Here is a 15845-nt window from a genome sequence, read left to right as displayed (position 1 = left end):
TGGTTGTTGCTCTGGGGGAGGATGCTATGCAAAGGAGGTTGTCAACACAAATGCTTTCAGTTGTTTTGTGCAGTGCGGACTGTGGCTACTTTGATTCCTCCTTTTTCTTTTTTTTAAAATAAATTTATTTCTTTTTGGCTGTGTTGGGTCTTCGTTGCAGTGCGCGGGCTTCTCATCGCGGTGGCCTTTCTTGTTGCGGAGCACGGGCTCTAGGCGCGCGGGCTTCAGTAGTTGTGGCTCATGGGCTCTAGAGCGCAGGCTCACTAGTTGTGGCGCACGGGCTTAGTTGCTCTGCGGCATGTGGGATCTTCCCGGACCAGGGCTCGAACCCATGTCCCCTGCATCGGCAGGCGGATTCCTAACCACTGCGCCACCAGGGAAGTCCTGATTTCTCCTTTTAAAAAGGGACTATTTCTAACCCCCTTTTTGTATTGTTTGGAGTTCTGATAATATGTCTTGGAGTCCTGTGGAAGAGTGACACACAACCTGGGGATGTGCCGGAGCTTCACCTCTTGTGGTGGCTGGGGTCTGTGTGACTTACCGTGTATAACCAGGTGTGCAGAGACGGGGACCCTCCTGTACCCCTTAGCCTGAATGCAGTCTGTTTGCTCCCTGGTCCACAGGGAAAGGTCAGGAAGACAGAAAGTGGATCAGAGTGTCTTACAAGGCCGGGGTAGTCATCTTTGCATGTAACTACTACTCCCTTGCCTCTCCACTCCCCTGTTGAAAAAATGAGAGTGAAAAGGAGGACACGTACTCTCTTTTCTGCTTCTCTTGTATAGGAGATGCATCGGAGATTTGAGAATGCCCCCGATTCTGCCAAAACTAAAGCTCTGCAAGCTGTTATCGAAATGAAGGTGAGAACTTCCTAAGGAATCTTATGTGTCATTTCACACTTTAATGTGTGAGTTTAAGAAAGTGGTATGTAATAATAGTTCGCTCATTTTGTAGACTGAGAATAGTAAGACTTAATGAAAATGACACATTAAAAGAACTTCAGTTTCGTTTCCTCTTGTCCAGCATTTCTTGGAGTCAGCTGTTCTCAAACCTTTTGATATCAGGGCCCCTTATTCTCTTAAAATGACTCATTTCATTTGTTTTTAAGAAAATGTCCGCCAAATACCAAGTTTGTGTGTCAGTTCTTCTCTCGAGTTAAGAATAGGGTTCCGTGAAAAAAGTACCTGATTGGGCTTGCAGCTCACAGAGCACCCAGTGCTGTCCTGGGAGCAGCGTCACACCCAGGTGCAGCAGCCGGGCCTGGCCCCTTCCTGTGTCGTCACACAGCATGGTACAGAGATACATACTCAAGGGCTGAGCATATGAAAAGTCACCAGGGACATTCCTAAGTGAGCCAGTGTTTTAAAAATGTTCTTTCTTATTTTTCTTTTTTGTCTTGAGAGTGCTGGCACTGAAGAATACACTGACGGCTAGCACGGTTTGGCGCTGTTGTCCAGAGGCACGAGCGCTTTTGCCTGTCCTTTATACCTTTAGTGCACGTGTTAACACAGTGGAAAAGGCACATAAAGTCATAGTATTATTATGAAAATAGTTTTGACTTCTCAAAAGGGCTAGGAGGCACCCCCAGGCTTTCACGGACTATACTTTGAAAACTTCTGCTTTAAGTTACTGAGTAGTTAGAAATCTTTAGGCTGAACGTTATGGTGATTGGTGACTAAGCGCTTGCCTTCTGTGTTAAATTGCCTGGATTCAAAACCTGGCTTTATTTAACCAGTTGTATGACATAGAACAAGTAACCTAACCTCTCCATACCTTAATTTCTTTATTGATAAATGGTGATAACAATAGTACCTATCCCATGGGTTCTTTTGTGGTTTAAATTAGTTAAAATAAGTAAAACACTTTAAACAGGACCTGGCACATAGTAAACATTCAGTCAGTGTTAGCTGCTATGCTATTATTATTTTTATTAACAACATATTCCTTCTTGCAAGAGCTAGAAGACTCTTACAGATAGGGACCCCTCCCTCTCCCCCTCCTGCCCTCTCTGTCTCTTTTTTTAACTTCTTTGTATCCCCTAAAAAATTTGACACGGTGTTTTGCATCATGTGCCTTCATTTAATATTTGTTGATGTGGCAAGAGTCTTTAGTTTTTGGTATATAAATAGTTTTATGTAAATAGATGCTTCTCAAGTACAGTTATCAGAATGGTTCTCTTAATTTAGAAGATTTCCTCTTAAAACTTTGTCTTTATTGTTGTATACATCTTTATTCTCACTGGGGAAAGGGTTTACCAAACAAATACCAAATTAGTGGATTCTGGGTTCTTTATAGTTAGACAATTCATAGTCTTGAACATAATCTTGTAAACAGCCTCTAGAAAGGTGTAATTACATATTCACATTTCCCACAAGTTTATTGGTACATGTTATTTCCTGATCCCTGTTGGAACCTAAAAACACACGAGTGTACCTGTGTTCACAGAATTATTTTGCTTGCCTTTTGATGGCACAGGGAAGTGTACTGGTTTTAACTGGCAATAGATCTATTTTAAGTTGTGTTAGCCTCCAGCCATTCTGCTAAGAAGCAAGAGACTGAGATTCTGGTGGCCGAGTGGGGTCAGGTGGATGTTATGTTGAAATTGCAGATGCAATAGCTGAGATGCTGAGAGTGTGGCATGAGCTTGAGAGGATCATGAAGACCTAGACTGGTCTTTGGGGGAAATGGGAAAGGAGGTGATGGTGGACAATAAAAGAGCCCAGCTGTCTTCAAGGTGACGTAATATTCTTTTCTCTCTCCTCCTCCTCTCCCTCCTCCTTTCTCCCACTTTCTTCCCTCTGCTTCCTTCTCCCTTCTCTAACTTCTTCTTTTCCCTTTAGCAGTGGAGGAGCAGGGAGGAATTACTGGACTGCTGTAGGGTTAGAGTTTTGCTGGGTAGATATGGCAGAATTACTGGGATGCAAGTGAATTGAGGGTGGAGGTGAAGGAGTAGTTGGGATGATGAGTCCAGGAATGTAGCCTGGATAGGAAGGAAGAGAATTCAGAATGGATGGACAGGTTGGGAGAAAATGTAGAAGTTAGGGAGGTGGAGGACTCTGTGAGGTACAAGAGCAGCAGTTAATGTGAGTGACGGTGTGTCAGGCCTGGGAGGAGAGGCCTGGGTGATGTGGTCTTGTAAACTGGATAGCTAAAATGGACCGGAGGATGAGGGCGTTGGCATTACGGATGTCAAGGAATTTGGACATTGAAATCCTAGGATTATGGCAAGAGTGGCATTTGAAGGAGAGATCTATTGTCAGCCGGGTGCTGAAGACTTCTTCAGCGGGCGGGAGTGACGGGGAAGCCCCTAGATGGCAGCCGTGCGGAGGGAGAGTGAAGAGGAGTGTGAGCTTTAAATGGGAGCAGCATGGAGGAACCTGGAGGATGCCCACACTTCTCCCTGCCACTCTGTGATGCTGGTGGATTAGTGAACTTCAGTGGAGAGCGTTGGGGGAAATTATATCCTTCGGGAAAGCCTGGGTTTACTTAGAGCAGGGAGACAACTTTTGAAAAAAAGTTGAGCATTTGGGAAATTTAACAAGGAAAAGAGGATTTCAGTGGACTCAGTGGGGTTGGTTGATTAATGATGGGAGACCCAGGGCTGGGGAAGTATAGAGTAGTAAGATGATAAAGAATTTATTTATTTAGTTATTATACATTCTAGGAGTAAGAAACCTCCTTGGAAGGGGCTGTCCTCAAATAAACCCAGCCTGAGTACTGGTCGGTGCTACAACTAGTCCAACATATCTGGCGTTAATTTTCTGGCCTCATCTCAGAAAGTAGCCTGGCAGGTTCTTTTTCTGCCTCATGGCTTTCAGAGCTGCAGTTATGGTCCCTTTTTAGGTGCAGATTTTATGGTGCATGATTTGCTAGTGAGTGTCTGATTTGGTCAAGAGCTGCCTCTCTGTCTGTGTTGGGATTTTCAGATAGTGCATTTGAAGCCGTTTATTTGTTTATTCTTCATGGGCCGGGATAGCTTTAAACGAGTAAATCAAAATCCTGGTTTAGGTTTAGAGTGTCTCTGATTGTGTTAATTTAATATGTTTAATTTTGAACCAAATGTAAGTTTCATTTGAATAGATTTGTAAAAAAATTTTCGTTGTGTTATTTTTAAAGGTAATGCAATGCAAGTCAGAGGAGTACAGCCCTCACCTCTCCCTCGAACCTAAAAATAGCTAGCTGTAAGTGTCTCATGATAAATCCTTTAACTCTTATCGGCATACTCTCAGATAACAAAGAAAGTCAGTCAAGACAGGCTTGAGGTAAAGTGAAAAGAGGAAGTCAGTCTCAAAATTTCTTCCTAAAGGAATGGTTTCTCTAAACTTCCAAATAAAATAAAGCTATACTGAATTTATGCTCTTTAAGGTCTTTACTTCTTAGGTGAATAAGCATATGCAACTATAGATGTAAAAATATCTATTCTTTGTAGGAGTTTTTCTGTAATTGATGACATCTAAAGTAATCTGGGGATAAACTGGATACTGTGACAGACAAAACCAAGAAAATGAGTATAGACGGATGTTGTACTAGGAGGTGATATTCGTGGTGATGCTGATTTACAAGGACAGTGACATTTCTTTTTAGAAATCATTATGAGATATTTGCAATGCATGGTGAAGTATAGCGAATAAGTAAGATTACTAATGCAGTAAGTAGCCTCCTCTTATCTGCAGGGGATAGGTTCCACGACCCTCAGTGGATGCCTGAAACCACAGATGGTACCAAAGCCTATATATACTATGTTTTTTCCTATACATACCTATGATTAATTTTATAAATTAGACACAGTGTGTAAGGGATTAGCAACAGTAATTAATAGTAAAATAGAACAGTTATAACAGTATGCTGTGATGGAAGTTATGTGAATAGGTCTCATTCTCTCTCTCTCTCTCTCTCTCAGTATCTTACTGCACAAATCTAATGCCTTCTTCATCTAAACTAAGCACTTGTCATGCACTGTAGCCGTAACTTTTGCAGTTTGAGGTGCAACAGCAAAACTGGCACGAATTTCTTTTTCCTTCATCCCAATTTCACTGCTGGAAGATTCATTCTGACTGTAGATCTTAGCAACCTCAGCATGTGATTTTTTTCTCTTAGTGAGAACTTCCACCTCTTCACTTAAAAGAAGCACCTTACGGCTTCTCTTTGTCAAATCTGAATTGCCAGCATACTACTCTTGTGCTTTGGGGACGGTATTAAATAAAATACTGTCACGTAAAAATGGTCACTTGAACACAAGCACTGTGATGCCAGGACTGTCCATCTGATAACCGAGACGGCTGCCGTGAGTGCCTAACGGGCGCGGTTACACTGGACAAAGGGATGATTCACGTTCCGGTGGGACAGAATGGGATGGTGTGAGAGCTCATCATGTTGATTGGAACAGCGGTGCACAGTTTAAAACTTCTGAATTGTTTTTTCTGGAATTTTCCATTTGATATTTTCTGACCGCAGTTGACCTCAGGTAACTGAAACCACAGAAAGCAGAACCACGGAAAGTAAAACTGTGGAAAAGGTGGGACCACTGTGTGATAAAGTGTAACTGTTAACGTAATTATTCATCCCTTTGTTTTTCTGCAGTGGGACGTTATCAGATCTTTATTATTGTAGATAAGGGTTATACGCATTATTGTGTAAATCTTTGAAACCTTACTCTTTTCCCCACTCCTTTGGGGGCAGAAATAAGCCTTTTAGGGGGGTCAAGTAAAACGATAAAATATTATAGCTAGAAAAGGTTTTACTGTTAATATTACAGATGTTTTCACTAGAAGTTTGTTGACCATAAAGTACTTAGAAACTTTAACTAGTTTTCCATTGCTTCTACTTCTTTAGTTAATACTCTCAATTTTAATCAAAAGGGTGCGGAGGAAAGGATAGAGGAAAAATCATACTATAGATCTCAGTCCTCCTCCTCTCCACCATATGGCCATGAAGGATATATTTTAGAAGCAAGGCACCAGTTGCAATATTTCTACATATTTGTTTATCTTTATTAAACTTCACATCTGTAAAGACAGACTTGTGCAACCTCTCTGACTTTTTGCGAATACTTTAATGTCTAAATCTTCCTTTGTCCTCAGGATTCAGAAATTTCCTCTATGGAGCGTGGGCTCCGAGACTTGGAAGAGGAGATTCAGATGCTGAAATCGAACGGGGCTTTGAGTACTGAAGAACGAGAGGAAGAAATGAGGCAAATGGAGGTCTATCGGAGCCATTCTAAATTTATGAAAAACAAGGTCATGGTGTGTGATACCGTAATTTTTAAATGGGGTTTGAAAAATTGATGCATGTTCCTACTTCTTTAGTGATGATGGACCTCACGCTGTTTTATCAGGCTTCAGGGAAGAATACTTGTACCGTAATTCTTTCAGATAGAACTTTCCCAGAATTAAAGTCAGAATTACTGATGTTGTATAGTTATTTCAAATTTCACTTTAAAGAAAATTACTTGTATGAGGCTAAGCGTGTATTATCACAGTTTAACATTTCATGTCTACCAGTACTTCTGAGGCGATTAGTAGGATTACATCCAGATGAGTTTTTCTCACTATATGAAACATCGCGTTCTCTATGTGTTGTGAACAAATTTAGAAGTCAAATTCAGCCTAAGAGACTGAATCCACCTCCCCTTTTTTTTCCTGAAATGGCTTAAATAAAATCGTGTTTTCCCTTCAAACACAGTTCCCTAAAGGAAAGCCCTTTGCGCTCTCCCTTGGAGAAGACCCATGTGTATCAGGTTTATTGTTTCCCACGTGCACTTGGGGTGTATGTACAGTAGGATAGGCATCGCTGAGACATATCAGTCTGTATTATAACCTCAGTCACAGTATTTCTTCTTTAGAGCCAAAGGCATTTATTTTGATCCTATAAACTATTTTAGGCAAATTGGAGGACTTAGTTTATTACAGTTATCAGTTTATCAGGTCTGTGGTGTTTTAAAGATCATAATTTCAATTATAAAATATTAGCTAGAAAATAAGTGTTCCTCCCCCTCCCCCTGCCCCCCATATCCCAATTGTGTTAGTTCCCTAATTTCTCAGAAGTGAAAACTGTTCCTTAAATGATACAGTTTCTGGCTTCTTTCTGTGATACCCATACCTGCATATAAGTCAGTAGAATATTCCTCTGTTATTTTAAGAATCTGTTATCAATGACTACGGCCAATTTCATGTAACTTCTAGAACTTAAAAATTCACATATCCAACTTTCTGTTAGTTTTGATTTATCATTCTAACTTGAGAACAAAATAAAATATCATCTCTGCTTCCCATTTGCTGATTAGCACATTTCAGTCCATTACCCTGTGAAAACAGTGAGCCCATCTAGGGTCCTTTGAAGAGGAAATTAGGGGAACAGGTTTGATTGTGTTATATGAGTTATTGTTATTTCCAGTTACTGCTCTGGCTCAAAAGCAGATAATAAGAAGACTTAAGTTGACACATGAGTGAAAAAGAATAACAATGTCGTGACAGGTAGAGCAACTGAAGGAGGAGCTAAATTCGAAAGAGGCTCAAGGGGAGGAGCTGAAAAAGAGAGCGGCTGGTCTTCAGGCAGAGGTCTTTGCCGAAAGATTTACCCTTTGCGTGCAGTGATCCCACAGTGGGACCCTGCTGCTCTGGCTCTGGGTGCTCACACTTTCACTCTGTGGTCGGCAGCTGTGCCCGGGACTAGCACTGACCAGCCTGCTCTGCTCTTTAACTGACTCCTGTTCACCGATTTGACCCACGTGCCACCCTGTGTGCAGCGAGCCCTCATGTGCTCTGGAAGCCCTGTCCCTGGTTTTTGTTTTGTTTTGTTTTGTTTTTTATTTTTTATTTTTTTGGCCGTGCCACACGGCATGCGGGATCCTAGCTCCCCGACCAGGGATTGAACCCGCGCCCCCTGCAGTGGGAGCGCGGCGTCTTAACCACTGGACCGCCGGGGAAGGCCCCCTGGTTTTTTATTGTTGCTTTGTCACTGTGTGGATGGTGCTTCAAAGCTGTTTTTTCTCGACTTCTTTCCTGTTAACCAGAAACTTGTTGATTTATGTGAATGGTCTCTTTCTCTTCTTAGGTACAAAGAATGTGCAGATGTTCTAGGTCCATCACCCAGGGTTTATTTGAGTCTGATTTCTTGAGTGAAGTGCTTTACCTTCATATGTAGACATCATCTTTAAGTCCCCGATAGGTGATTTTGCAACAAATTCTACTTTCTTTGGAACAGATGTATAGAAGTGATTAGCTTATTTAGTTATCTGGTCAGTTAGAAGTAGCGTGAAACTTAAAGTCTCTAAATCTATTCAGTAGCTCAATCATCTGTCTAGAGAACTTGAAATTCCATTTCAAACTGTGATAAAATGATTATAATAAAATAGCTGACACTTGAGTACTTATTATAAGCATTTTATAACCTACTAAGGTAGGTATATTCTCAACCCAATTTATGGATAAGGAAGCTGAGGTAACACAGTGGTGCTCAGGAAGCACAGTTAGTAAGAGGCAGAGTTTGATTTTTACACAAGCCATTTGGGTCCAGAACCTGTGCTGGTAAGCTCTGCACTCCACTGCCCTATACTAGGCTGTGCACGCATTTGTCTCCCAAGTGTCAGGAAAAAAACTGCTTCTGAAAATTACGGTAGGATAAGACTGGAATGCAGCATTAAAAGAAAAAAAAAAAACCACTTGTGCTAATTTAGTGTGTTTGCTATTTATGGACCACTTTATAGTATAGATAGAAAAGTGAGATATTTTGTCTAAAAGGGTCCAATTTGGTTTGTTGTAACCATGTATTGTGTAGAGGAGAAGTTGATCTATAACTTTTTTTCCCTCAGCTAGTATTATTAATTTCTTTTTGTGTCGAACAACAGGCTAAACATTCTCTACATTTTTTTGGTTTAATCTGTACGCAGTACAGTGGCACTGGTTTGCTTTCTCCATCTTACTGATTAGGAAACCAAGGCTTAGAGAGGTAGTTACCCAAGAAGACACACTCGTTCGTTCTCACGTGGGATTGACTGCAAAAGCCTTATGCTCCTAACTTTTAAGGAAAATTTGTGCTTCTAAACTCTTCTATTTAGGATATTTTCTTCTTTTTCTCAGTCTTTATGGTCAGTATAGCATTATTTGAGGATTATTTAGTAATGCAGATGATGAGGAAACTGAGATTTTATATTTATTTTTGATCACATGGTCTAGAGGTAGCTGGGAATTTGAGTAATCTTTAAGCCATAGTTCTTTAGCTGATGAGGTGAGAACATTTTGAACGTTTCTCCTGACTATTCATTGATACCACAAGTGCTTTTTTAGTGCATTCTGTTTGTTAGGGGTGGGATGTTGGTAAAGGGATGTCATGAAAGATGCTACACCATTACAGTATGTGGCAGCTCCTGGGTACGTATCTGAGTTACAGGATGGAAGTAGCTGCTGTTTACAGCTATCTTCCAGTGATGTCCTTAGCAGCTGCGAGTATTTTGCATACAGTGAGCACACAGAAATGTTTGTTGAATGAATGAATATTCTATTTGTAAGTAGAGATTTCATGCATATGAGAAAAATGCTTGTCTTCCTGATGAAACAGAACAGTAAATTATACGTTTATTTTTAGTCCTCCTTAAAAGTAATTTTAATTACAGTCAAATGTATTTCATACTTTCTCATGGGAAATTGTTCTCAAAAACTTTGTCCCTTATGCCTAAGATTATTTCAGTCAAAATACTTTAGATACATTCAACTTTTTAAAAAGTATTTTTTGTTTCATCAGTGGTACTGAGATTACTGATTCTTGTGAAATTTATACTTCCAAGAGTCTATATTTTAGTGCATAGCTACCTTGCTTAGGCAGTAGATACAATGTAAAAACAGATATGATTTCTGTTAATTTGGCTTACATTTAGAATAAAAGAGTAAAAATTCTTAGAAACACGGTAGAAATGTAAAGGAGATGTTTGATGTTAAATGTTTTCTAAGTTAAGATGAGAAAAATTTCTGGGGGAGTGAGTGGCACCTGTTGATGTATGGATTACTCTGTCAGAGTAATTCAAATTTGATTACACATGTAGATTCTTAGAGAATGAGATTTTATGCGTTCTTTATTTAGGTTATATACTTTTATCCATTTAGTTGATATGACATGTTGTAGGTAATATAACTTTGTAGGTGGAATCTTTCTTTTAGGTCAGTACCCCTAACTCCTCAAAATTATATAATTTTTAGAAAGCACATGTTTATAATGCCTTATAACACTAAAGTGGCTTTTTAAGAAGGACTTTATGTACACTTTCATTTGAGAATGAAAAAAACAACAATGAAAAAATAAATGTGCAGCTTTTGAGTTTAAATAGCAATAGTAGGAAGTTTCTTTTTTCTTTCTGTATTCCATCTACACTAATCCTGCTGTATGATTTGAAGTTTCTTATGACTTAATAAGATGAAAACTGCTTTAGTCGTGTTCAGATGCTTACTGCTGTCTCATAGTCATCTAAGTGAATTGGGATTTTTCTTCTTCCATTCCTTTTCTAATGGATTTCAGAAGTTTAGGGGAGACAATAAATGAAAACTGGAAATTTTGCTATTAGTTGAATAAGCTTTGTTTTTTGGGGGGGGGGTGGTCAGCTAAGATTAGATGGTGCAAAAAGATGAATTGTGTCCTGTCATAAAGTTAATGCTGTATATCTTGACATGGATCTGTCAAAGATCCAGATCAGAGGTGGTGGTTTTATTTCTTTTTTCCTTACACTGCTTTTTCTTCTTCTCTAGATTGGTCAGGTGAAGCAGGAGCTGTCCAGAAAGGACAGAGAACTACTAGCCCTACAGACAAAGCTAGAAACACTCACCAACCAGTTCTCAGACAGCAAGCAGCACATTGAAGTGCTGAAGGAGTCCTTGACTGCTAAGGAGCCTCGAGGGCTGCCATCCTGCAGAACGAGGTAAAAGGAGTTGTGGGATTTGCACGGAGCCCATTCCTTGGCACCTTTTCTTGTGTGTTACCTGTGCACTTCTTGTTGTGTTGAGATACGGGAGCTATGAATAATGTTATGATGGATTCTTTAGCGATGTGGTCAGTTATAGTACTAAACTATAACCATCTTGTTTCTATTGTTCTTGTATCTAACAGATTAAACCGGTGCAGTTAATATATGTTTTTGATACTTCAGACTTTGACTAAGTCTGTGCTTCTAAGTAGACTTTAAACTAATGTTATGAAATGAAACGATAGTTGTAAAAGCATTTGTTTTCACCCGTGGTAAATCTTTCAGTCATGAATGGGAGTGAGCTTGGTCAGCCTGTGTTGGGTTATTAAGTGCCCTTAATTTTTGGTATTATGAATAGCTTTAAGTAGGCAAACTGTGGAATCTAGAAATGTTTGAGATAAATCTTGTTTTGAACTGCAGATTATTAGACATGTGCCTTCATGTCCTGTTTGAAAATAAAGTTAGCATTTTTAGAAATATTAGAAGAGTATCTAGTCTGCCAGCCTTGATTAGAGGTAGGAACACACTAAATAATTCCAGGCAGATGAGAATCTCTCATATTTGCAATGAGAAGGAATTGATGATGCTATTTGGATTTACTGTCTTAAGGAAAATATTTTCTAAAGATCTCAATGAAATAGAGAATTTAGGTAGGAATAGGTAAGCAGTTCTGCTGTATAGAAGAAAAATAAAGCGTATAGTATGGATTAATTTTTTCTTTTCTTTTCAAGAACAAGATAATAGATAAATAAAGGCATAGTGTAATGAAGAAAGGAATGGGTAGTAAAAAGAAGGCATAAAAACATCTTAGACCCAGAAGTTCAGAATCTTCAAGCGAGGAGGAATGGGAAAATGACCAAAATGTTTCGTGTAGTATTTTATTTTTTTACAGTTAGGGATTTTGTTGAAAATGAGAGATTTGGATGATGTATTTATAATTTTCCTTACAACTTATACTTTTTCTATTTTGATCACGTTTCATTTTATCATGATACCTCAGAGGGATATTTTGGGGTAGATAAGGCTCTGGCGCTGGAGTCACAGTTACTGAGTGTGAACTTCAGTTTTACCACTTGCTACCAGGTGCAGGGTCCTGGGCACATTACTTAAGTTCATTGTGCCTCGTTTTACACCTGTAAGATGAAGAGGCGTTCCTGCCTCATTAGGTTGTTAGCATTAAACTAATTTATTCACTCCTAGTGCCTGGCACATAGTAAGGTCTTTGTCTGTCAGTTATTGGCATCCTTCTAATTCTTGTAATACTATCAGCTAATATATGTAAACTGTTAAAACGGTAAGAGAACATTGTTGCTTTTCTTTTCATTGGCATAAATTTTATGTAGAAGGTCTGCTATTTAACATTTTTATCAAGCTAAATTAAGGTTTATTCAGGGAATTGCAAATACAGAATTATCTGGAAAATGTTACCTGCAAATTTATTAATTTGTGGCTTTATTAGAGATTTTCACATCAGTGCCTGGTATGGATGCAGTACTACAAAACGGTCAGAAGAGGGCGCCAGTGTTTTGGAGCTGAGCCTGTTGGCAAGTGCTGCTGTGATAGTTTTGGATGGAGGTGGCAGATGTGGGAACCAGGGAACCAGGCAGTTGGTTAATGATAATGCAAACATTTAAAAGCTTGTCACAGTCTAATAGATGACTTCTTCCCCTTGGCAACCCATCCTTCTCTTTGTACCCCCCTCTGAAATAGTGTTCTTATTAGCTAGGTCTCACACAGATGGGCTTGTGATTGGTTTCTTGTACCATAGAGAACAAAGACTGTATTTGTGGTCATTCTTGGATGGTTTTTATATTTGTTTTTAGGACTAACTGAGTTTCAGCAATTACCCCTGTAAGTTATTAGGACTACTGCTGAAATATAAGGGTCTCATTCTAAAAGATAACAGTAGAAAAGCTAACTTCCTTTTGAATTTGGGGTGATTATATGAATGTTATATGCCTGTTTATCAGGATTTGCTATTTTTTCTTAAATTACTCTGGTGACACTTGACAAGGCTCACTTTTTCCAAAGCAGCTTTCTCCTGTTGGATCCCATAAAAGACAGTTTGAACCAGCTCTTTGAAAGTTCTCACCTATTTCTATAATTGCTATCTTTCTGTTCCTATAATTGCTCTTTTTTAAAAAAATAATTTTATTTATTTATTTTTGGCTGCATTAGGTCTTCGTTGCTGCGCGCGGGCTTTCTCTAGTTGCGGCGAGCAAGGGCTACTCTTTGTTGTGGTGCACAGGCTTCTCATTGCGGTGGCTTCTCTTGTTGCAGAGCACAGGCTCTAGGCTTGCAGGCTTCAGTAGTTGTGGTACGCGGGCTCATTAGTTGTGGTTCGCAGGCTCTAGAGCACAGGCTCAGTAGTTGTGGTGGCGCACGGGCTTAGTTGCTCCGCGGCATGTGGGATCTTCCCAGACCAGGGCTCGATCCTGTGTCTCCTGCATTGGCAGGAGGATTCTTAACCACTGCGCCACCAGGGAGGCCCCCTATAATTGCTCTTTATCGATCTCATCCTCCTCTCTGAAGCTACCCTAGACTTTCATCCAGCTCTCAAATCACAAAATTAAGCACATATGAAAAAGAACATGGATTCAGGAGTTTTTTGTTTTTTGTTTTTTTTTTTAATTTTAAAATTCTTGAAGGAAAAACGGGATGTGGGAAAAGACCTGGTGTTTTTCCTGTTCAGGGTCCATGGAATGAGGTCCTTTTGTGTTGGGCAGTGTACAGTGTATAGTATGTATGGAATTGCTCCAGTTTTATGAACATCTCCTTTAATTGGTTGACCTTCACAGAGGTGGTCTGGATTTAGTAGCACTGTGGTCAAAGCATGGGCTTTGGAGTCAGACCTAGGCTTGAAATAGCCTTCTACATTTATTAGTTATGTGACCTTGGATGAGTTATCTTACCTCTGTAATCCTCCATTTTCTCATCTGTCACTGAGAAGAATAATAATACCAACTTCCTAAGGTAGGCGCAGTGGTTAAGAATCCGCCTGCCAAAGCAGGGGACACGGGTTCGAGCCCTGGTCCAGGAAGATCCCACATGCCGCAGAGCAACTAAGCCCGTGCGCCACAACTACTGAGCCTGAGCTCTAGAGCCCGTGAGCCACAGCTACTGAGCCCATGTGCCACAACTACTGAAGCCTACGCGCCTAGAGCCTGTGCTCCGCAACAAGAGAATCCACCGCAATGAGAAGCCCGCGTACCGCAACTAAGAGTAGCCCCCGCTTGCCGCAACTAAAAAAAAGCCCACGCGCAACAACAAAGACCCAACACAGCCAAATAAATAAATACATAAATTAAAAAAAAAATTTATGAAATACAGGAAAAATGCAGGAAATAATATAGTAGACAGTACTCAGATTTAACTTACATTTATGTGTGACCACATTAGGTGATCTTTAAAGGTCCTTTCAAAGAAAAGATTAAAACAAAAAAAGCTCATTCTAAACTAAATATTCAGTGAAAGCAGAAACTTTTGTTAGAATCTCAGGTTTTTAGAACTGGTTGGGGCTAGGAATAGGCTAGGAATAAATATTAGGAAGCTGTCATTATGGGGGTAGTGGCTAAAGCCTTAGGGATGAATTGGTTTCTCCAGAGGAAGGTTGTATCGAGTGAGATGTAAAGAGGGGGAAATGACAGCGGATCCAGTGAAGAAAACTGAAAAGGTGTGGTCAGAGAGTTAGAAAGGCAGTGAGTCATATAATTGCAAAAGAGGAATTATAGGAAACATGCCATTGTTACTGGCATGCAGTTACTAGTGCTAATGTGCTCTTAGGTAGATCTGTTTATTGATGTAAAACAAAAGAAGGTTAAGATGGGTTGAGATAATTAATACTTTTGTGGTCAGAAGTAAAAGGCCAAAACAGCAAGGTAGCCATTTTTCTGTTCATCCAGTAGCTTAAAGTTACTTTTGAATAAGTAGGAAAATGCTTTTTTTGAGATTAACTAATTCAGATTTGGTAATTGACTTTTTTCCCCCTCACTAAAGAAGTGGAGGTAATTTTCTATTTAATACTGGAATATTGAAGGTAAGACTGTTAGATGTATTTAGGATTATGAAACTGAGCAGTAACTGTCAAGAGTAATAAATGTTATTCACTAATATTCCAAACTCGCCTATTTATGGCAATCCCACATTTTCTCTTTGTTTATTTTTAATCTCCTTGTTATGATACTTCTATAGCTGGCCATTTTTATGATCTCTTAAACTTTGTGTTTAGGTTCATGAGAAAAAATAAAGTTATCTTTGGGTAGAGGACTTGGTGGCTTCCCCCTCCTCTGATTTATTACTTGTTTTCCTGCTAATTGCCATTTTACTTTTCGTATTTTCCCTTCTTTCATTCTGGACAACTGTAACTTTTCATTTTAATTAATTAGTGATGTTTTCCTATTACACTGCTCCCACAACGCCCTCCTCCAACCTAAATATAGGTTGCTCTAGAGTTTGCAATATACATTTTCACTCTTTTCTTTTTCCTCAGCTTTTTCAATGCCAAAAATTGTAGATATTTAAGGTGTACAACATGATGCTTTCATCTATGTATGCATTGTGAAATGGTTACCACAGTCAAGCTAATTAACACATTCATCAGCCTTAAATAGTTACCTTTTTTCGTGTGTGTGGTGAGAACACTTTTTAAAAATTGTAGTATAATTGACATATAACATTTTATTAGTTTCTGGTGTACAACATAACAACTCAATATTTGTATATATTGCAGAATCATCACCACAGTAAATCTATTGAACATCCATCAATATACATAGTTATAAATTTCTTTTCTTGTGATGAGAACTTTTAAGATGTATTCTCTTAGCAACTTTGACATATGCAGCACATATTTATAGTCACCATGCTGTACATCACATCCCCAGGACTTACTGTTTTGTAA

General features: G+C 39.3%; 1 protein-coding gene across 1 annotated transcript in view; it reads left to right on the top strand.

Moving 5' to 3' along the window:
* Positions 1 to 15845, top strand: part of LOC309621426 (ELKS/Rab6-interacting/CAST family member 1-like) — an 89843-nt gene that overhangs the window by 37783 nt on the left and 36215 nt on the right. Inside the window, exons 4-6 of the mRNA XM_082408919.1 lie at positions 783 to 857; positions 6078 to 6239; positions 10731 to 10900. Coding sequence (XP_082265045.1) covers positions 783 to 857; positions 6078 to 6239; positions 10731 to 10900 — 407 coding nt within the window. The remainder of the gene's footprint in view (positions 1 to 782; positions 858 to 6077; positions 6240 to 10730; positions 10901 to 15845) is intronic.

The sequence above is a fragment of the Balaenoptera borealis genome (assembly GCF_965194805.1).
Source record: "Balaenoptera borealis genome assembly, contig: HAP1_SCAFFOLD_712, whole genome shotgun sequence".
Lineage (NCBI taxonomy): Eukaryota > Metazoa > Chordata > Mammalia > Artiodactyla > Balaenopteridae > Balaenoptera > Balaenoptera borealis.
Note: the sequence above shows the minus strand (reverse complement) of the source record. Positions and strands in the feature narration are given on the sequence as shown.